The 23184-nt window shown below is 34.1% G+C and overlaps 1 protein-coding gene across 3 annotated transcripts in view; it reads left to right on the top strand.

The window, feature by feature from the left end:
* The window catches only part of GRIK2 (glutamate ionotropic receptor kainate type subunit 2), a gene marked incomplete at both ends in the record, with an annotated part of 584968 nt that overhangs the window by 215002 nt on the left and 346782 nt on the right, over positions 1–23184 (top strand). For all 3 annotated transcript variants that reach the window (XM_084228044.1, XM_084228045.1, XM_084228046.1), the window contains one exon: positions 2861–3118. In XM_084228044.1, the coding sequence (XP_084084170.1) occupies positions 2861–3118 (258 nt within the window). The remainder of the gene's footprint in view (positions 1–2860; positions 3119–23184) is intronic.

Below are 23184 nucleotides of genomic sequence, written 5' to 3'. Positions count from 1 at the left end.
TAACCTTTAGTTTCTGTGCACACAATGCCCATTTATTTGACCATGTGATGTTTTGTCTTAAAACAGAAAATACATGGCCAAAGATAGAACTACTGGAATATATGAAGAAATAATTAGACCATTTTATGAATTTTTTATTTATTTCATCATGCTGAAAATTGTTTTAAATAAGAATAAGAAAATGATTTTGTGAAATTAACATTTATATATTAAGTTGGGTACCAGAAAAATTATTATCAAGGCATTTCATCCAAATAACAGTCTTAGTAGTGTGTTTTGAGAGATGTTTCCTTAGTCTTACTTTGTTTTAGTAGTTGACTTTTGAATAGTTAACATTCATTAACAGGGATTAAATTTCATAATATATATTTTCTCAAAGGAGTGGGCTTACAAAGCATTTGTTTCAAATTCATATTTTAAAAACAATGTTTACTCTTCTGTAATGCTAATGTTTTATTAGCTACCTTACATTGATGAGACTGTACATAATTATAATTCTAACTTGGTGCAGATTTCTTCCAAGCTCATTAATATTAATAACAGCTGATAAGGTACAGTATTTTTTAAGATGAAAGTATCCCTTTTCCCCCCCCAGCTAACTAGTGTTTATCAAAGCCTATATCCTGCCTGCCCTTTGAATTCATATCTTTATGAATACAAAATAAGTTTTCACATCAGACTATGTCAGAGTGATTAAGGCTGAAAAAGAGGGCAAAGGTTATTGTGAAATACTACATTTGCCATCATAATTGCAAAATAAGTCATTAACTGCAAGACAAGTGCATATGATTGGTGACATAGTTCAAGATTATTTCCATTAGGAAGAAGATGCTCTGTTTCAAATAAAATCATTTAGGCTAAAGAATATGGAATATGAGTATAATATAAAGTATTAATAGATTCCTTGATGGTACTTCAAAGAAACAATGTGAAAAAACAGACAATGTTCTAACAACAAACAGGATACTATCCTGAAAATGCCTTAGCAAAATTATGAAGTTTTAAACTCATTTTGTTTCCAAAAATTTTAAAAGGAATTTACAAACGTCGTCACCCATTACATTTCTATTATAGGGAATCAGATTTATTTATTGACTGATCTCATGCTAAAATAAAATTTCAAGTAAAGGTAACTCTCCTTGAAAGATATTAAAAGGGAAATGTCATGGTTAGCAATTGATCTTGTATAGTCCCTGCTTTTTGAAGTTCATTAAATATGTATATATTGATGGTGATATTGATGATTATTTGTAAATAATTTAAATAATAAGATGAAAAAATTTTTAAAGATTTTATGCATACAAGAACTGGGGTACAGGCCAGAGGTGTGGGGTGTGAGAGGACTCAACCAGGGACAAAGTGGGGAACAGAACAGGCAGATTAACTGAAATACACTGCTGAGAAGAGCAGCGGGTGAGTCAGGAGAGGTCGGCTACACCACATGAGTCACCTCCCTGGCTAGGGATGGAACTGGTGCTGCAGTGGCTGCGGACAGCTTCATAGTGCTGCACCTTAACCCCTTGTGCCACCAGGGAGGCCCCTAAAATGAAAATTCTTAAAATTTTTATAAATTATTTGTTCAAGGTATGAATATAAAAGAATTTTAATGTTTTAGTCTCAACATTTTGTCTGATACCTAGTCTTACACTTTTAATAGATAATACTATTTGGCTTGATAGATGAATACTTGTGTGTTTTCTTCAACTACATTTTAATTATTAAATATCTGTACTTAAAAACCTATGCATCACATTTATGTAGGAAGATCTCTCTAAAGGAAAATATCTTTAACTATGTTGGAGGATTTGGATCTGAATACCCAATGGATACTAAGTCCCCCCAAATTCCCCTAATACCATTTAAATATTTGTAGAACTGGACCACCCACTGCCTTTTGTAGCAAACTGTTTCATTTTTAGATATTTCCTATTTCCTTTTGAATTTAGTTTTTTAAATTTAAATTTCATCAAAATTCATGAGAAGGGTTACCTTTGTCCTAATTCTCTTTTCCAGACAGATGAAATATACTTAGCCAGTTTCACAGGCTCTATCTTCAAACATTTAAGGATGATTTTCATGTTTTCAATAATTATTCACTCTCTCGGTCCAAACTCACTAACTCCTTCATTGAACTTTATAGAATCTCAAGTCCTGAACAGTCTCTTTTCATTTGAATTCTAATTTGCTTGTGCCTTCTTAATTACTGTAATTATTATTGACATGGATATAATTTCTTTTTTAAGTATAAATTTTAAAAACATTTTAGAATAAGTAAAAAGTCAAATAAAATAGATTATCTATTTTTAATGTTCTTTCTACTCAATGTCATCAATCCATATGAAATCATCTCCTGTGACTCGTATCAGTTCTCATACATGTGGTGATATGTGTAACTTGTGCCTCATCATGAGATATGTGCAAATCCATATATGTCTATGGTCATATGTTTTGAATGAGGAGGGGATACAAAATGACTTCTATTTAAGAATTTGAAATTAAAGAGGGTGGCAAGCAAATTTAGGATGGAAAACTGTTCTACCAAAACCCTGATATGAACTGTTTTAATGAAATGAACATTGTCCTCTTAAATTTCAGAACATTCTTTCTCTCTGTCACTTTCCCTCTCTCTCCCTCTCTTGATACTAGTTGTAGAATTATTTGAACATAGAGTTTCAAGTGTCTGGGTGAATTAATTCCCTAACAAAGGTGAGAGAAAATGTAAAATTAGCTATATGGAGAAATATCTATATGGCAAATCTTTCTTCAGTATAATACCACTGGGTTGACAATAGTAGTGTGGGAGCTGTTGACACCTGGCATCTCTCCGCTCATTATTAATAGATTTCTATCTTCTCTACAGCCTGTGATCAACTGTCTCTTGGGGTGGCTGCCATCTTCGGGCCTTCCCACAGCTCTTCAGCTAATGCCGTGCAGTCCATCTGCAACGCTCTGGGGGTTCCCCACATACAGACCCGCTGGAAGCACCAGGTGTCAGACAACAAAGATTCCTTCTATGTCAGTCTCTACCCAGACTTCTCTTCACTCAGCCGTGCCATTTTGGATTTGGTGCAGTTCTTCAAGTGGAAAACTGTCACAGTTGTCTATGATGACAGCACTGGTAAGATAAATTATATATTTAATGCTATTCTTTAAATATAGATACTTTTCTGAAGATCATTTAATTCTTACTGTATTCATATTTGTTTTAATTAAGTCAAAGGATAGAAAAAACAGCTGAAATCAAATGACAATGCTAATTTCAAACAAAGAACAGTTAGATCAAATTTTTTTTCTTTGTATTTGTAAAATGAACAGTTTTTTTTCTGTGAAGGATCAGTTAGTGTGAACTATATTAGATGAAGGATAGGGATAGTATGAAATATAATATTGAGATAATTTTTTTTCTCTAGGTTCTGGGTAATTTCCTAAATTAAACCGTTATGATTGACTGTTAGTGAAACTAATCAGGAAATTTAGAATTTTGAATCAACATATTCTCCAGCTGTTTATGTGCAAAGAATTTATGTGGAAAGTAATAACTCATATCTTTAAAGCATGTTAAAATTTTAAACTTTTTTTTCAAATTTGCAACAATATATTACTCATTCTGATGCTCAGTTTTTGGAATTATTTGTGTGGAGATACAGTTTAGGGACATGGAAAATTGAATTTACAAAGTGGTACTTATTTCTGTGTCTTCGAGGAACATTTTAATGACTACTGGAAAGTGGTTGGTTTTTACTTCCTTGTTTTAATTTGTGCTATTATTTTCATATATGAGTAGTTATCTTGACATATCAGTTTAAAACAAGTCTCATAGAGAAACATAAATTAAAAAGTAAAAATAAAGTATTAATTTTCTTTGGCAGTTTTATTGATAAATAACTATATACTATGGTTATTGTATAGTGATAAGGAATTTTACATTAAAATATTTATCAAAGGTGCTCTTTATATTAGATATTGTGCTCTTTATATTAGAATGCAAAACTATTTTATCCTACATAATTTTATTAAACATTCATGTTTACATCAAAATTGAAATTAATTTTAATTTATATACTCTCAAAATAAGCCAGAAACATACAATGCTCATGCATGCAGTTCTTAGAAATATGTACAGAAAATAGTCTATTTACCAATAAACCTGATCTTCTGAAAATTTATAAGAATTTTTTCCAAAAAACAGAGAACAGGGAGTTACAGGGTTGGAAAAACAATGAAAATTATTTGAAAAACAATTTCATTGGGATTAAAATAGTTAAGTCCAACTACACATTGCATTTTACATTAATAGATTAATTTTGGTTTTCTGATTAAAAAAGGGAAAATGTCTTAAAATAACTTTAAGTTATAAATCACCAATACAAGTCCTTAAGATCGACCTAAGTATATTTTAGCTCGAAATTAGGCACATTAAATTTATTGTGCGAAGTCCTTATGTTTTTGTTGTTGATAGTTCTAGATGCAAAATTAGGAAAAGCAGGCTCTATGCAAATGGTTTCTCTGGAGTTGTATAATGTGATGGAAGAGGGCATCCCCGGTTACAGATTAGTCCACATACAACAACAGATTTGTTGTTTATGGATAGTAATAAAAAATTATGCCAATATAAATATACATACATTATGAATTCATGGGTAATTTACTTCTCTATTCCCTTTTGATATAATTCAGATGGATGCTGCCCAAATAACATAGATCTTCATGTGTACACACTTGATCATGTGCAAACATATATAAGCATGTTGATGTCTGGTATTTTGTATTTATTTTTGATTATCTGGGAATTCCTTATAGTATGCCCAAATGGGCAAATGTTTAAAATATTTATGGTTATAACACTTTTCTTCACTATTCTCTCTCCCTGCGTGTGTGTGTGTGTGATTTTTATTTCTCAAATGTGATTCTTGAGTGATTGGATAAAACAATAATGTAATCTAAGTAGTATCACAATTTGGTGAACTTATTCATATGTTATTGGTCCTTTGTTTTAAATAATAATATAAACTTTTATGTTATTGAGACAAATTTAAAGAGTTAATTAAATATATACTTAACTTAATGTATATACTTTTAATGGATTATATTTAATAAAATAGTTCAAATAACTAATCCACTCCCATCACTTTGAAAGTGACATAGATACTTGGAATTTCCAAAGGTCTTGATTATTTACATATTAGTGTTAACTGACAGCTATTACAAAATTATTTGCAGAAGAAGTATGCTTTAAAAATCCTTTGAGGAAAATAAAGCTTATTAATGATCCATTTTATGCAATATTTAATTAAACAAATATTGATTAAGTATCTGCTACCTGCCAGGGATAGTTATAATTATTAGTTTATGCCAGCAAAAGAAACAAAGTCCCAGCTCTTGTTGAATTTCTAGCTTCAATTTAGGGATATATGATTGTTTATAGTTTTAATATTATTTTGTAGCTGGACATTTGCAATCTCTTTTAACTTAATGCTCCTCTGAGAACTTAGCTATTTTTACCTTCTATATATGTTATAAAACCAGTTCAAAGAAGACATACTTGGTTTGGAATATATTCATGCACATATAAAATATATTAACTGTAAATATATATCATACATATGCATAATGTATTTGTAAATACTTATCATACATACATAAAGATATTAAATGTCTCAAAGTGGAATTTTAATGATAGAATGCAACCGAATTTGTAAACTTCCCAGATGAATAAGGTAATTATTTGATCAATTGAGAGGAAATCTGATTGTAACTAGAACTATTATCTGAAGTGGGGAAAATAAATCCATCTCATACCCAAGAAGATAAGCATTATTGACTCATTTTGGACTATGTGTCTGCTGTTTACTGCAGGCCACACTGTGCCATTTTATTTACATGTTTCCTTTTTCCCTTTCCAGGTTTATTTATTATGTATGCTATTCCTCCTATTTATATTCATTTCTGTTTTGTTGTATTGTCCAGTTTGATACATGATAATTGTACTTTCATCCAGTCTTTGTTTCCACCCCCAAAACAGATGGGATGATAGATGAAATATAGTGCTGGAGTAGGAGAAATTCTTAGAATGATGTTAACAGGAGCTGTTTATTTTTTATGATAATTAGCATTTGTTGTTGTCGTGGATGAATGCTTTTAAACACCCTGAAAGTCTGTTATAGCTCTGAATGATGTCCAAAAATGATGGAAAAGAATTGGCTTCAGAAACAAAGCTGTGTTTCTGTCAGTCATTTTGGAACATATGATTCATTTTAAATATAAGCTAAAAATAAGTTGGATAGTTGTCAGCTTGTAAGCAATTCCAAGATAAATTGTGAATATTTGCTTTAAAGTCCCTGTGTTTCATCTTTGTTTATAGATCAGCAGTCCATTAACAAAGAATTCTGGACTGGTAAACAAAACCTGGGACTCTATTCCCTGTTTTTCTACTAAATTATTGGTAAAAGTTTGGAAGAGAAGAAGTGAATAGATATAACTAGAAGGGGGTATAATGCTCGAGGCATTGTGTTAGTTGCTATAATGTAAACTATTTTGTTTAATCATCAAAACAGTTCTATGAATTCTAAAGAAAACAGTTTATTGCCTCACCATTCCTGCTTTCTGCAGAACTCCCTCTTCTGCCCACCAGCAGCTCATCTTCCTCGATTCCTTCTTTTCTTCGGCCCCACAAGTAAGCACTAACCACTGGCAATTCTACACCTATGATCTCTCAAATAGATTCATTTCTCCAATGTTCTACTACTTGTGAGGTCAAGATCATCATTATTTCTCACCTGGATTTTTACTAATAGTCTCCTTGAGAACATTATTCCAGCAGCTCAAGATAAGAGGGCTTTATTTTATTTATTTTATATATGGTTTTATAGGTATCTGTAGGGGCAGGATGGGCACGGAACAGGATTTCTATGACCTGAGCAGACGGGTAAAGGAGAGTCCTGGAGTCCTCGGTGGCTTTTTCAGGCTTTTATTGATTTTTCCAGGTACACTGCAGTCAGGGGTTGGTGGAGGCATTGTGGGTGGGGGAGGTAGGAGGCTGGCAGGCCTCCCAGCCCCGGGGGGTATATCTTCACTCTATCTGGGCTCTCTGGTGTTCTCATCCTTCTCTCATTCTCTCTTTTTATTTCTGATTCCATTCCTCTCTTATAAGCCCAGTCTCAGCCCAGGTAAATCCACTTACATATGCCCACACCCTACTCCAGGTACCTGCCATTAGGCATGCATTAGCCATTAGACTGCAGAATTCATCATTAATCCTAATGGCGGGAGGGCAGAAAAGCCTGACAATAATTTACCCCACAGTATCGTAATTGTATCTTGAAAAATAGGATGCTACTATGGGCATATAATACACCTGTTGGCATTTTGCTTTGCCCTTTGGACTTCTTTGGACTTCTTTGTGGTAAAGAAAATTTACCAAAAAAGAGGACTAGATCATGATACAAGAAAGTAGAGAATTATGTTAGTGAGTAGACTGTCATTGCGATGACTATTATTGAGCAGAATTTAGAGAGAATATAAATTCTTTTAATTAATGAAGAAAAATTCACTTTTTTAGGTATTGTAATATTTAAGAAGCTGAATTTTATTTAATTTCTGCTCTATAAACAGAATAAAAAGGCTAGGTCCCTTATCCTAAGAAAAGTAGAAATGCTTTTTTATTATATTTTAAAACCTTCATTATTGAGATAATGTTGGTTTACAACACTATATAATTTAGAGGTACAGGCTCCTACCTCTTCAGATGTTACCGCCTCACCCCACCACCATAGCACCCCTGTTGGGGAACCAATGGCATATGGAGGAGAAATGCTTTCTTTATTAACATTATTACTTGAATAAAGTATATGTATGGACTATATTCTAAATAGGTCTCTGTGTGTTTTTGGAATTACTGTAATAAAATGAAAAGTCAATTAATAGTACAATTTTATTTTACTTTATCTTGGACCTGTGTATAAATAATGTAAAATAACATAGGGTAATTCAATAGAATAAATTAATAGTAGAATGTCTTCCTGGAAGACTGTGTTTTTTTGGATAATATAACATTTTTTTTGTATTGTGAAACATATAGCTAAATAATTTTCAATTTTATATCAGGGAGTGGGATAATTTGGATCTAAGATGATTATATGTTGTACATTCAAAGTATAAAGCATCCGTTCTCTAATTCCAAATGCAAATACAATTAGCAGTTATGATTTAAACCTAATTATTTGGATTTAGTTGATTACATAGCTTGGTGTATTGGTGTTTCCATAAAGTTGGTTTTGCTTGAACAGTTTCTTCATCCCTATTTAAATAATTATAAAAAATATTTGGAATATTATTTCTTGCTTCTCATTATATGATAGTTAATATTTGAGACATATTCATAGAACTAATTATTTCTCTAAAATTTAAGATTATTGGGCCTCCCTGGTGGCGCAGCGGTTGAGCACTGGGTTGCGAAGCTGCCCGCGGCCTCTGCGGTGCCGGTTCAATCCCCTGCTGCTCCCCGGCCACCAGAGGAGGGTCCCACATGGCGCGCAGACCTCTCCTGCCGCCCGCTGCTCCCCTCAGCAGTGTACTTCGCTCCTTCTGCCTGCTCTGCTCCCCGCTCTGGCTCTGGTGAATTCTCTCACCCTCCCGCGCTTCTGACTGTACCCAGTGCATGTATAAACAAAAACAAACAAATAAATGAATAAATAAATAAAACATGCCTCTATTAAAAAAAAAAGAAAAAAATATAAAAAAAATAAAATTTAAGATTATTAAAGTAATATACACAATCCTAAATTACAAAATAAAATTTCTACTCCAATCACACAATTCATATTTCTGCAGATAGTGAGATAATTGCATACATAAATCTAAAGAAATGGAAAGGGCAGGTCTCATGTAGACCTCAATGATCAGTAACATTTGCTTTTCTTGGAAAAGAAAAAAACAATCATAAATTGAGAGCAAGTCCCTGGTAATGGTCAAACACTGCTAGTTTTCCTAAATTTGAATCTTGAATATGCTTCTTGATAGCTACATTTCTCCTAGCCTTTTCTTCTTCTTATCTGTCTTCCTTTTTATGCAGGATAGAGGGAAAAGCAGTACTTAACTTATACTTTGAAATTTGATATACTTTACAATTTTGACTGCTTCTATCTTCAAAGGACTCTCATGCTGTCATTCTTTCCTTGGTACCTCCTTCTTTTCAGTCCTTTAGTCTCATTCTCATATTGTTAAACTGGCTTCTTTCCCTGACCCTAAAGAGCTGATGTTGGTCAAGGTTATATTCTCTCTCTTCTTGTTTGTTAACTACACTATCTCTAAAACCTTTTATCTGACATATGCTTTCTTCTATCTATATACTGTGGACTCATTGATCTATATCTTCAGTTATTTCTACCCAGTTCCATTCTCATAGATGCAATCTATGAGTTGTCTTGGCTCTCTCAAGGGTACACATAACCCAAATACTACAAAAATCAAAACTCATTATTTTTACTCCAAAACTTGCTTTATTTCCTGAATTTCTTTCATTATCAGGTTGCTCTGCCAGATTTCTAAAGAACATTATAGATGCTTGTCTTTCTCTTAGCCTTCATTCTCAATTGATCACCTAATATTCTTACTGTTATATCACATTTCTCTATCCCCATCCCCACTGCCAGTCTTAGTTAACATCCTTATCATTTACGTCCTCGGCCATGTTCTGCTGTAGGGTAAGGAAAAAATGTCAGGCTTTTCTGCCCTCCCGCCATCAGGATAGATGATGGATCCTTGTCCTGAATGCATGCCTGATGGCGGGCACCTGGAATAGGGTGTGGGCATAGGTAGATGGGATTCACCTGGGCTAAGACTGTGCTTTTTAAGGGCGACGTCAAGGGGATGCCAGCAGAAGCCAAGAAGCCAAAAGAGAAGTCGAGAGAAGGTCTGAGAGCCCAGATAGTGAGGATTTGCTGGGGGCTGGGAGGACTGCCAGCCTCCTGGCCCCCCAGCACCCCTGCCTGCCATATGCCTGGTGAACCCCAATAAAAAACTTGCAAAACCACTGAGGACTCCGATTGCTCCTTTACCCGGTATGCATGGGATCAGAAAACCTGCACTGTGCCCATTCCTGACTCTACATCTGCCTATGCCCAACTTAACCTCATCTATCTGATGAAGACAATAAGGTTTTTTTTTTTTGAAATGACCATCTGGTAGTGTCATTCCTAACATTTAAAGATGCCCGTGACTTCTAAGTTCTTGGAGAAATGAGTTCTAATTGCTCAGTGTGACACATATAACCTTCGTCATTGGCATATTTACCCCTTGATTTACTTCCTTGGTATTTCTTCTCTCAATACTGATGCTACTGCTTTCCTTGAATAATTGTATTTCTTGCTCACCAGTTATAATCCGCTGTCTCAAGTCTCTGCTGTGGTCTAATTGTTCCTTGCCTAATATACCCTTCCAATCTGGTGATCGCTTCACCCACCTTCAAGATGCACCTTAAAACACCTTTATAAATATAAATGTGAAGCAACTTTCCTTGGCTTCTAACCTTGTGAATTAACAAATGTATTATTCTGTGTATAATGCAAGGGCTAGTTAGTTAATAAAAGCAGATTATCAATTCAGTAACAAATCTTAGTGTCAATATATATAACCTATTAAACAGGGGGTTTGCTTTCCTGGACATGAGAACTCTTAATATTGCATAATTAGCCTATCATTTTATTTGGCTCTTCATTTTTAGTTACTGAAGATTTAAAAGTGAACAAACCATAAATTCTTTCTCTGCAGAGTTAGGGTGACAAACAATAACAAAATGAATGTGCATATTATATAGCATCAAGCACAGTGAATGTTATGGAGAGAAATAAAGCAGGGGGGTATATAGAGAATACATGGGAGGAAGTGTTGCAATATTAAGTTGAATTGTCAGAAAAGACGTCAGTTAGAAGGCAAGAGATAAGACTTGAATGTGCTCAGGAAATATGCCATAAGAATATCTGAAGAAAGAGTATTTCAGATAAAAAGTAAGTAGAAAAAAATAAGCAAGGGAGATAAAGAATTTCATAGGAAGGGGATTTTGTTTTTGTTTGGAAGGTTTGTGTAACTGAAAACTGAAGAATGTTTTTGTGACATCTCATTTGTTTTATATACTTACATGTGCTTATAGATGTGAGTATATATGCATATGTGACTATATATGTATGTATTTTGTTACTGTTTTGGTAACAGTTATATCACTTCTTTAAAAATAACTCCGTGTAGAGACTTTTTCACATCAAGATTCATATTTGGAGTTACTAAATAGTGATTATAATCTATGACACTAACTCCCAAAAAAGTAACAGTCCCTTTTTTAGTGTTATTAAGACCTCAGATAAACAAGAAGAGAAATAACCTAACATGAATCTAATTTCTGCCAGATGTAGTAAGTTATTTATCTGAGATTCTCAGAGTTAACAGCTGAGGACAGTCATGCCAGCAGGCAAAATAAGGAGTTTAAGAAACCCAAATCAAATACCTTCCAATTCTTCTCTTTCTCCCCAACTCCATTTTTTTTTCCTTATCCAGCTGGGAGGCTAGATATTTATATTGACTATATTTAAAATAAATTGATTTCTATATCAGAAATACTTTTTTTAAAAAAACCCCAGATCTGAGCAGAACTTTCAAAACTTAGATTTGATAATTGTGATATATCAGATTAGAACAATTGCCTTCTAAAAGAATTTTCTGTTGCCTACTCAACATTGTATAACTGTTTATCTTCTTTTAAATATAACATATATTTGGGAACAAAATTATTTAGAATAAAAAATTTTGAGAAGACAAGAAGAATTGACATCCAATTTCTAGACAGGCTAATTGTCCATCACTATTTCAGAATTTGTTCAAAGTGAAGGTGATGCAATGTTCACATTGATTGTTTTTCATTTACTTAAAAAGGAACACAGAAATTTTTTTTATATAAATGAACAAAACTTATAATAAACCTATCCTGTGATCCACATAGCCAGGGCTAATGACAACAGAAAATCTTACATATAATAACTAAAGGTGCCATTTTACTATTTATAATTACTTGTATTCAATAAATCTGATAATAGGTTTGGCCCTGTTTAATGAATAAAGCTATTATTTTACTATTTTTAAATACTTAGATTTCTGTAAACCTTAGCCTTATTTATAAAACAAAATTTATTATGTAACAGATATCAAAATTCAAATTAAAAACACAAGTTCTTAAATGTGATTGTTTTAGGTATAGGGGATTAAAACTAGAAATTCCAAGACCAATTCATGATTCAGTAATTCTGACACTATATCTAAGCATTTGCAATTGGAATTGGAAAGATCCCCTAATTGTAGTAGGCATTACTAATGTTTAGCAGTCTGATTATCTCTACTTCTGTACCTCAAGAGATTGCAGTTCCTTAGTCCTGGAATTTGAGTGTGGCCATGTGATTTCCTTTAGTTGATGAAACATGAGCAGTAGTGTGCTTATTTCTAGGGAGAAGCATTTACTTGCCTGACCCAAAATTCTCCAGTTCACTTGTTTCCCTACCATATCAACTGAGCTATAAGGTTGAAGCATCTTACAATCTGAATCAAAATATAAAAGATAGCTGTCATGAAGAATTATTTAGATCTAAGTAGGCCTTACTTTATGATGCATAAAATGTTGTTTTGTTGAATTTGTGATTTGTAGGGGGTGGTTTTTCCTTAGTGTAACCTAGGCTACCATTTCTCAAACTTCAGTGTGCATTTAAATCTTTAGGGAAACTTCTTAATACACTGCTTGAAGGCCTTACTCCCAGTTTATGATTTAGTAAGTATGGGGTGAGGCAAGAGAATTCCTCAGACCTTTTTCTGATTTCCCAAGTGATTATGATGCTTTTACTCCAGTGATCACACTTTAAAACCATTAATCCATCTAATCTTGACTAACTGAGGCAGTTATTGATCTATTTAATTTTGAATAATATGTAAATTGTCATATTTTGCAATATAATTGATGGTAAACTAAATTTATCAATATAACAAACAAAAGCATAATTTTATAGCTAAAATTAAATTTAAAAATTTTAAGCAAACCTAGAAGCATTTTATAGTTATTTAACATTGACAAAATTATCAACTACTGCTAAAAATAATAGTTTGTCTGAACTTCTACACTGAGTAGTTTTAATTCTGCTATTATTCTTATCTTTAGAGTATTTTAGACAATTTCAAAATTGTTTTAATATGGGGAGGTAACATTAACTGTAAATATAGTAAAATGTATTTAGTACAAGTAAGATTTAGAATGATCTTACATTGGTATAATGCTTTACAATATCTATTTCAGTAAATTTATAGTAATTTTACTTTTTAATTTAAATTTAAAGAATTTTACAATAAGTATTAATTGCATGATTAATGATTTTGATTTGTCAATTGAGCATTTCTAAAAATCTCCTGTTCTATATTCATAGTGCAATGAACTTTTTATCATTTTATACAATTTAAATAATTGAGTTGACATTAAAGAAAGAAAATTTAATCAGCCCTTGAAATCTTGCCACTAACTTGTTAATTATCCTATTAATTACACAATGAGAAACGATAAATTATAATTCCCTTCCTAAAGTATGATGGAAGGTCAGAGAGCTATCTTATTGGCATACTGAGAGGAAAAGTGAATGATACATTTTTTTTTAATACCATTAGATGTCATTGGAACCAAGAACTAGATTAATGATTTAAACATAGTCTTTAAACATTTTTAAAAATTTATTCTTAAAGGAAACAGTACTTATTATAAGAAGTAATGTGATAATAGCAAAACAACAATCTAATTAAAAAATGGCAGAAGAGTCTGAATAGGGGTTTTTCCAAAGACATACAAAATGTTAACAGGTACATGAAAAGGCAACATCACTCATTATCAGGGAAAGGCATTTAAAGCCCTATTGAGATATAATGTCACACCTTCTAAAAGGCTACCTTAAAAACAGAATAGATAACAAGTATTGAGGAGGATATCGAGAAAAGGATATATATCCAAAGGAAATGAAATGAGGATTTGAAAGATATATCTATACTGTAGATTCATTGCAGTGTTGTTCATAATAGCCAAGATATGCAAATAATGCAATGTCTATGAAAAAATGATTATTGTGTAAAGATGTGCTATATAGCAATATCTATATAGTGTATATACTATCTATATACGTATATATATATATATTAATATTTTTTAGCTATGAGAAAGAAGGAAGTTCTGACATTCATGACAACATGGATAGATTTTGAGGGAACTATAAGTAAAATAAATCAGGATGAGAAAGCTAGACATTGTATGAACTCACTTCTATGTGAAATCTGGAAAAATCAATGCAGAGAAATAGACTATGGAGTGGTGGTCACCAAAGGTACAGGGATGGTGGAAATGGAGGGATACTGGTCAAGAGATACTTCCAGTTATAAGATGAATATATTGTGGAACTCTCTTGTACAACATGGTTATTATATACTTGCCAATTGCCTCTGCAAATGCTCTTTGGACTTTGTTGTAAGTTAATAGTGTAAATAGTATAAAAGCTTTATCATTGGTGCAAAAACTAAGACCTGAGCAGTGTTTGAGTCTTTTAGATTTAACTTATTTTAACATACAGATTCAAATACTTTTGTCATTCTGCTCCCCCCACCCCAGATTTATTGAGATCTAATTGACATAAAATTTTGTGTAAGTCTTTTTTTTAAGATTAGGATTTTTTTTTAAAGACTTATTTATTCATGCATCCAATTACCGGGGTACAGGTGTGATGTATGGGAGGGTGAGAGGATTCACCAGAGACAGAGCAGGGAACAGAACAGGCAGACTGACTGAAATACACTGCTGAGGGGAGCAGCATGCAGGACAGGAGAGGTCTGCAGTGCAATGTGAGATTCTCGCCAGCTGGGGGGATGGAACCCATGCTGTGGAGAGGCTGTGGACAGCTTCACAGCACAGCGCTCAACCGCCTGTGCCACCAGGGGAGGCCCTTTGTGTAAGTCTAAGGTGTATTGGATGATTTCTATAAGAACAGCATGTTTACTTGTGTAGGCATGCTGGAAATATACAGAATGGTTTTCTCTATTAAAACAGTAGTTATGGTTCTTATATAAATATATAAATCTTAAAAAAATAAAAAAAACAGTAGTTATTGAAAGTTACAATTTTTGGTAGAGTAAATCTAAATTATTTAGGGAAAATTTTATATTACAGTGACTGTGAAATTGACATTTGTAATTCTATTGGTCATTAGTTTGTACTTGACATGTTTAGGGCACTATAATATAGTTCTTAGATTTTTTTTTTGTTTGTTTTTAATTGCAGGAGTATACATATAACACACAATTTCTCTTTCTGTTTTTAAGTGTACAGTTCAGTAACACTAAACAATTTTTGATCATGTAAAATTGAAACTCTATACTTATTATACAGTAACTTCCTGTTTTCTCCTTCCCCCAGATCCTGGCAACCAGTTTCTATTGGTTTACTTTCTGTTTCTATGAGTTTGATTTTTCCAGATACCTCATATAATTACATGTTTTTTTTTGTGTGTGTGTGATTAACTTATTTTACTTAAAATAATATCTCCAAGTTTTATCCATAGTGTAGCATGTCTAAATTTTCTTCATTTTTAAAGGCTGAATAATATTCCATTTTATGTATTTACTGCATTTTGTTTATCCATTCATCTATTGTTGGATACCTTGGTTACTTCCACCTTTTGGCTACTACTGCTCTGAACATGTGTAAACAAACATCTCTTAAAATCTTATTATAAATTTTCTTTTGGATATACATATGGAAGTGGAATTGCTTGATCCATAAGGCAATTCTATGTGTAATTTTTTGAGGAAACAGCCTATTATTTTCCAAAGAGGATGCATTGTTTTACATTTCCAACAACATTGTACAAGGCTTCCAATTTCTCCACATCCTCACCCATAATTACTAGTTGTTGTTATTCTTTTTAGTTGAAATTTTTATTGCACTATCTAGAAATTATCCTTAACATCATTGCTTTTGATTATCACTTAGTGTCCTTCTAAGAATTGTGAGGTTAATATATTTCCAAATTGCCTTAATGCAAATTTATTTTCAGTATGAGTAGCACTTCTCGTTTCCACTGCCCCTCTAATACTAGGGTCAAATATAAAAATGAAACTTCATTATTGATGTCTTATTGCATATAAATAATATTTATATGTGATTATCACAATTTAGTGCTTTACACAATATTTTCTATTTCTGTCATTTCTTTTTGCATTACATTAAAAAAAATCCTTCTGAGATGTTTTATCTTTCTCAAAAGACTTTTTGTTTATTGCTTTTCTCCAATATAAGTCATTCCAGGGAATTTTTTTTTTCTTTCTCACTGTGTCTTTACCTCCAGGAACAGGAACTGGCTTCTAGTAGAGGCTTAAGGCAGATTTGTTAAGTGAATCAAGAACCTGTATTCTGTCCTAATTATGTCTCTCATTTGTATTTGAAAGGAAAAGATTTTGCTATTGTCTTGTTGGTTTAATTGCCATTCTGCATGTCTACTTGAGAAGTGCAAGATTTGTTTATATTGATCTAAATCTAGTTAATTGTTCTTTCTGTCCTTTTGCTATAGTAAAAGTAAACATAATTACAAAGGATGATAACAAAATCTTAGTGGATGATAGAAATGTTTGTAACGTTGACTGTATGGACCAGAAAAAAAAAAAAAGGGAAATTAAAACGAAGAATAACATATTGTTTTAGGTTACAACTGCAGTATTTCTATAAATATTCTGCCTCTAAGTTTGAAGATTTGCAAAGATATCACTGCAGAAATTGAGAATTTTTGAGAAATTGAGAATAATTTTTGAGATTGCCAGCAGAATATGTTAAATTTCTTGCAAGATAGAGAAATTTATAATACAATATTTTTACATCTGTCAACATATCTTAAGATTTCCAATCTTTCCCCAGGAATATCTGGGAGAAGAGAGATATTTAGGAATCAAATTATCTTATCACATTAGTAGAAACAGAAAAGAGATGTATAATCATGAGAGACAAACATCAATAGTGATCATCATAATAGCAACTGCCACAGAGCACTTGCCCCATGTCAGTTAATGTTCTGAGCACACACTCCTCATTCTAGTTCCACAAAACTCAATATGGAATTTTTCTATATTGTAAGAAATTAAAGAAGGATGTTGAAAAAAAAATGGAGATAATCCAAATGTTTTTATTTTCCCCATGGTGACTGGATAAAGATCACATATACAACAATGGAGTACTACTTAGCAATTAAAGTAAATCAAAACATTGAAAGAAAGACAATGTATGGAATTTCAGTTACAAAAACATTTAAAACTTTTCCAAACTAAAGTACTAGTGTAGCAGCAGGACAGGGCACAGAACAGGTCTTCTGATCCAGCAGACCAGGTAAAGGAGGAGTCAGAGTCCTCTGTGGCATTTGCAGGTCTTTTATTTAGATTTACCAGGCATGTGGCAGGCAGGGTGCTGGGGGGCAGGGAGGCTGACAGTCCTCCCAGCCCCCAGCAAATCCTCACTCTATCTGGGCTCTCTGGCGTTCTCTTTGCTTCTCTTCTTCTTCTCTCGGCTTCCGTTCGTTTTTGGCTTCTGCTGATGTCCCCTTGACGCTGCTCTTATGAACTCAGTCTCTCAGCCCAGGTGTACCCACTCCAGGTGCCCCCCATCAGGCATGCATTCAGGATCACAGGGTTCCCTCATCTGTCCTAATGGTGGGAGGGCAGAAAAGCCTGATACTTTTTCCTTACCCTATAACTAGTGTCCGAATCAGGATGTAAAGCCACATGTTGATTCCAGTACTCCAGTACTTCACTGCAATTCTCTATCTTCTCATAAATTGACACAAATAGGGAGAAACCAACTGGTCATAAGAAAGGGCGATGATAAAGAGTAACAAACGCCTCTAAATACTGGCAGGTGAGAGGGATTTAGCAGCTGAAGTTAAACAGGAACCCATGACCCATACATAGCTATCTATACTTAGCCTGCCTGCGCTCTCTAATAGACCATTGGCTCCAGATAGAGAAGTGCTAAGACCTGCAGGACGCATTAAACAGAAGTAATAATAAGATGATCATTGCAACTTTTGCACTATATGCGTTTTTTGAGGACCCAAAGTTTTCTCTGAGGCTAAAAAAAATACACATTAAGGGAAGGTTTTATTTCATGAGACATAAGAAACTACAGCCAGACAAATATAGGAGGTAAACAGAGATGAGTAAAGGTTATAGAGTATCTCAAGTTTTATAGAGGATAAAGATTATATCTGAATCAGCAAATTGTCACTATAAAAAGGATGTATAATGCCACTCACACAATTCAGAATTCAGTCTTTTTTTTTTTTTTTTTTTTGCTAAAGAAGAATAGCCTTTGCCATATTGTAAAAGGACAAAGTGGTATTTTAGAAAATCTACCTAAATGGCTGGGATACACACATTTGTATCCCACACGGGCTTGTAATACATGTCTTATGGACAGCACATAAAGCATCCAGCATGAAGAATAGAATTACATTTCACTCTGCTGAGCTAAGTGCCAGCCTCAAATATTCATGGTTTAAGCCAGGTTTCTCATTCTCGGTACCAGTGACCTTGGGGCCAGATAATTATTTGTTGCAGGGAGCTGTCCTAAATGCTGTGGGGTGTTTAGTGGCATCTCTGAGCTCTACTTACTAGATGTCTATAGTAGTGCTCACCTATCAAAATTGTGACAATCAAAAATGTCTCTAGGGCCTCCCCAATGGCGCAGCCGTTGAGCGCTGCGTTGCGAAGCTGCCTGAAGCCTCTGCAGCGCTGGTTCAATCCCCGGCCACCGGACGAGGGTCCCACATGGTGCACAGACCACTCCTGCCGCCCGCTGCTCCCCTCAGCAGTGTACTTCATCAATCTGCCTGTTCTCTTCCCTGCTCTGGCTCTGGTGAATTCTCTCACCCTCCCGTGCCTCTGACTGTACCCAGTGCTTGTATAAATAAATAAATAAATCTTTTAAAAAAAAAAAAAAAGTAAAAAAAAAAATGTCTCTAGACATTGCCAAGTGTCTCCTGGAGGCCACTATAGAGCACCACTGTTTCTTTCCTGGGATATTCCTAGGCATTTTTAAAAATACATTTAGGCTTGTAATAGGATAGATTATAACTTTACATATTATATGGTTTAGAAGTCTATCCTATAACTTAAAAGCTAACAATCATATGTTCACTGAAGTCAGGTCTCTAGTCACTGGTCACGTTAGCATTTGTTAGTCACCTACTAAAGACCTGTCACTGTTCTGGGTTCTGGAGCTACAAAAAAATGAATTTATTTGAGATTTGAATTAGAGCAGATATCACATAAACTATTTATCCATCCAGATTCCTCAAGGTCTACAAATATATTCCAAACCACAGACTTTAGGTCTTACTATTTCATGCCTATGTAGAAGTATGTTCACTGAGTGATGGTTTTCCTGGAAAATGGACAAGAAAACATCCTTTAAAATTATTCTGAGTTTTTAAAAAAGGTATGAACCAATTGGAGCTTTATTTCTCCATGTAAGTTTGAAAATTAAAATCGCAGAGTTATAAGCCAGAATGCCATGTTCCATGCTATTTGATATCCTACTGCAAAAATTTAATAAACTAAGGCTTGAGTTCAAAGCTATAAAGATTGTTTACCAGCCTGTGATTATATATATGTATTTACTGTTTGAAATCATTATAATTATACTTTTAAAATTAGTTCTATTGTTAGAGAATTATAAAAAAAATAAATATTCTGAAGAATTGCCAAAACTATTCTTTCCAGAAACACAATTCTGACTACTTTTTTTCCCTGTATTCCCTCTAAGAAAGTAGTTCAGGTCCTGTAATAAAAACAAATACATAAAAATGAAAATATTAGTAGTACTGTGATACATAATTCCTTTCTGTCATTTTATTTAGTCTTGCAGGATGCATAGAAAAAATGACAGCATAGAATTGGTAAAGAAATTATGTAACTTGCCTAAGATCACAAGTTAATTGGTACTCATGTTTAGAAAATCTCTGCTTTTGATATTCTATCAGTTTACCTATGTGGAAAGATAGGATAATATTCAAAATGATCAGCAACCAGTTTCCCCCCAAGCAATAACTGATAGCTGGTACACCTTAAAGAAGTTTACTAGCTGATAAATAGCTCTGACTTTCACATATTACCAACTCATAATTGTCCATATGCAAATGCAAATCACGTTTGAGCTTTTATCTCTCATAAATTATTAAAACTGTATATTCTTTCCTAAAACACTGCAGACAATCCTGCCCATAATAAACTTGAACATTTAAGGTATAGAGTAAATAAGCAATTGAGTTCATTCAATGTTCAAGGTACCACCAGGGTCACTATGCTTTGGCGTGGGGTCAAGGAAATCATACTAGGTGCCAATCAAGAGTCAAAAAAAAAATGTCCACATTATGAGTCTTGGATCACCACTGGCTGATCCTGAACAGCTGAGGAGGGAGGAAGAAGGCGAGAATGTTATTTTGAGGAGGACAAGGGTACAAAAGGATCAAAGTAGCTAAGCTAAAAGGACCCTTAGTACCAAGTCTGAACAGAGACCTGCTTTGGGCCACAGATGGAAGCAGTAAAGTCCAGATGAGTCTTTGCCATTTTTAGATCTTACAGGAATATTCCTCATACACTTAAAACTGATTGACAACTCCTTGACAAGCTTCTTGAAATAGGGCTTTTAGGCTAACTTGGACAAATCACCGTTTCCTTTGGTCGAAGCATCTTGAAATGTAGTTTGGACATCATTAAAATTAATGTAGATACTTAAATGCTCCTTCACCTTCCAGAGAAGAGGATTTTTCAGATCACAACTGAAAACCCAAAGTTAAAATACCAGTAGTCCCACGAGAGGAAACATATTAGAAAACAGCTAGGAAGGATGTCAATCTGAATGGCCAGAAACATATTATTTCTGTTTGGCTGGAAGGAGAGGACAAAGTATGCTGTCCACCCTAGCTCTTAAAACACTGTGGGGGTCACCAATGGTGAGGAAAGGACAAGAGGGCATCTTTGGGCAAAGATAAATTTTATCCAATTCCATTTCAGTGTAGCTAGCCCTCAGCTGCTTCTGAATCAGTATTCATTTGACAAAGAAAAGCTGTACTAAAAACTGTTTCATCTCATAATTGACTGTGCTTATGAACAACGATGCAGGGGTGAGGGTGCATTAGCAGAAAGTAGGCCCAAGCTGCAAGAGAAAGTGACAGTTGAGGAACCCAGGGTCTTTTTGAGGAGACTCCAGCCAGCACTTCACAGCACCCACTGCCTCTCTTTAGTCCATTAGAAATAATCACTCCTAAGTGGACCATCATCAGTGCCAGTGTGATTTTTTTTACATTTACTAAAAGCTTTTCTCTTGGCCCACTTACATTTTTTTTTCTTTTGTTTCTAAGTAACTGTTTAATCCCACCTCCTTTTATTTTGCAGTTAACTGACTTGAAAAAAATCTGATTTGAAATTGGGTTTACAGATGGATTTCTTCTTTTCTTCTGTACACCTCCCCCTCAGCACCTCGGAAGAACCACTGCATATGCATTAACCGAAAGACCCATTAGTGGCACAATGTTTTGCACTTCTGTAGACAGAAAGGAAAGAGGCTTCCACTTGGAATGAACTCTGTATTTTTTTTTTTTTTGGCAACAAATAGCTTCCTGTTAAATTCAGAAATGCAATGGCATTGAGCCCCTAAATTGTTCTCGTCTAAAATGTTTTACTCCCATCCTCACTTTCATAGATTATGATCAATTTTCCCCTGGAATGAATTATTCAAATTGAGCCCAGTCTCCTGAATTCATAGAAAAAACAATGTCTTAGCACTTCGGGTTTATTCTACTCACTTATCACTTGGCACATTCTGCCTATTACCAACAGAAATACTTTTATTTAACATATACTTTATTTCTCCAAATAGAATGCAAGCTTCTCAAGATTAAAGAATATGTAATTCATTCATTCATTGAACACATTTTTGAACATCTGACATGTGCTAGAGTACACTAATCACTTGAGAGATAGCCAAGAAATAATCAGACAAAAATTCTTGCCTCCATGGAGTTTATATTCTAGTGGAGAATGACAGAGAATAAAATCAGTGTCATAATATGTAAATTATAAATATGTTGGAGGATGTTAAGTGCAACCAAAATAAATAAAACAATTTAAGATAAATCTAAAATATGAATGAAGACTACAATTTAAAATGGGTTGATGACCATAGATGAGATAGCAGTCGTGTGAATAAGCAGAAGAGCACTATCGGCAAAGGAAATACCCTAAGGTGGGAACTTAAAGAATAGAGTTGCCGTTACATGACTCCTTTCTGAATGGAACACAGTATAGCTTTGAATATGTAAATATGAGATATCCACTCACATTCAGAGAGATAATAAAGCAGGCAGTTGGATATAAGACCCAGTAGGGTCTGGGATGGAAATTCATTTATGAGCAGTACTAGGGAAGTGGGTGATATCTCCCCAGATGTGAATAATTAGAAGAAGAATAAGAGATAAGTAGTCTATAGGTTGTACCTCCCTGGCAGCAGAAGGGGTTAAGACGCAACTTATGAAGCAATCTGCAACCACTGCAGCACGAGTTCAATCCCTGGCCAGGGAGCCACCCACATGGCCCAGCAGACCTCTCCTGACTCACCTGCTGCTCCCCTCAGCAGTGTACTTTGGTCAATCTGCCTGTTCTGGGTGAATCCTCTCACCCCCCCCCCACAACTTTGGCTTGTACCCCAGCTCTTGTATGCATAAATAAATCAATCTTAAAAAAAGAAATATTCTATAAGGTAAGAGGAAAGCTAAGAGTGTGGGGTATCCTAGAAATCAAGAAGAAATTCAGTCTAAGAAGCAAGGGCTAATATTGCTGATAAGTCAAATGAAATGAAGGTGGTGACTTGACCATGGAATTTAGCAAACCTGAAGGTCATTGGTAATGACAAAAGCAGTTTCAGTGTCGTGGTAGAGACACAAACCTGATTAGAAAGAGTTTTAGTGAGGCTATCAAGTGAAGAAAAGAAGATTGTGAATATAGACAAGTCTTTCTAGGAACTTTCTTAGAAAGTAAGACAGCACCTAGTAATAGGTGACAGTTGGTGGGAAAGTTAATACAGAA

This window comes from Talpa europaea (genome assembly GCF_964194135.1).
Source record: "Talpa europaea genome assembly, chromosome: 2".
Lineage (NCBI taxonomy): Eukaryota > Metazoa > Chordata > Mammalia > Eulipotyphla > Talpidae > Talpa > Talpa europaea.
The sequence above is the reverse complement of the archived record's forward strand: the minus strand, read 5'-3'. Positions and strand labels throughout refer to the sequence as shown.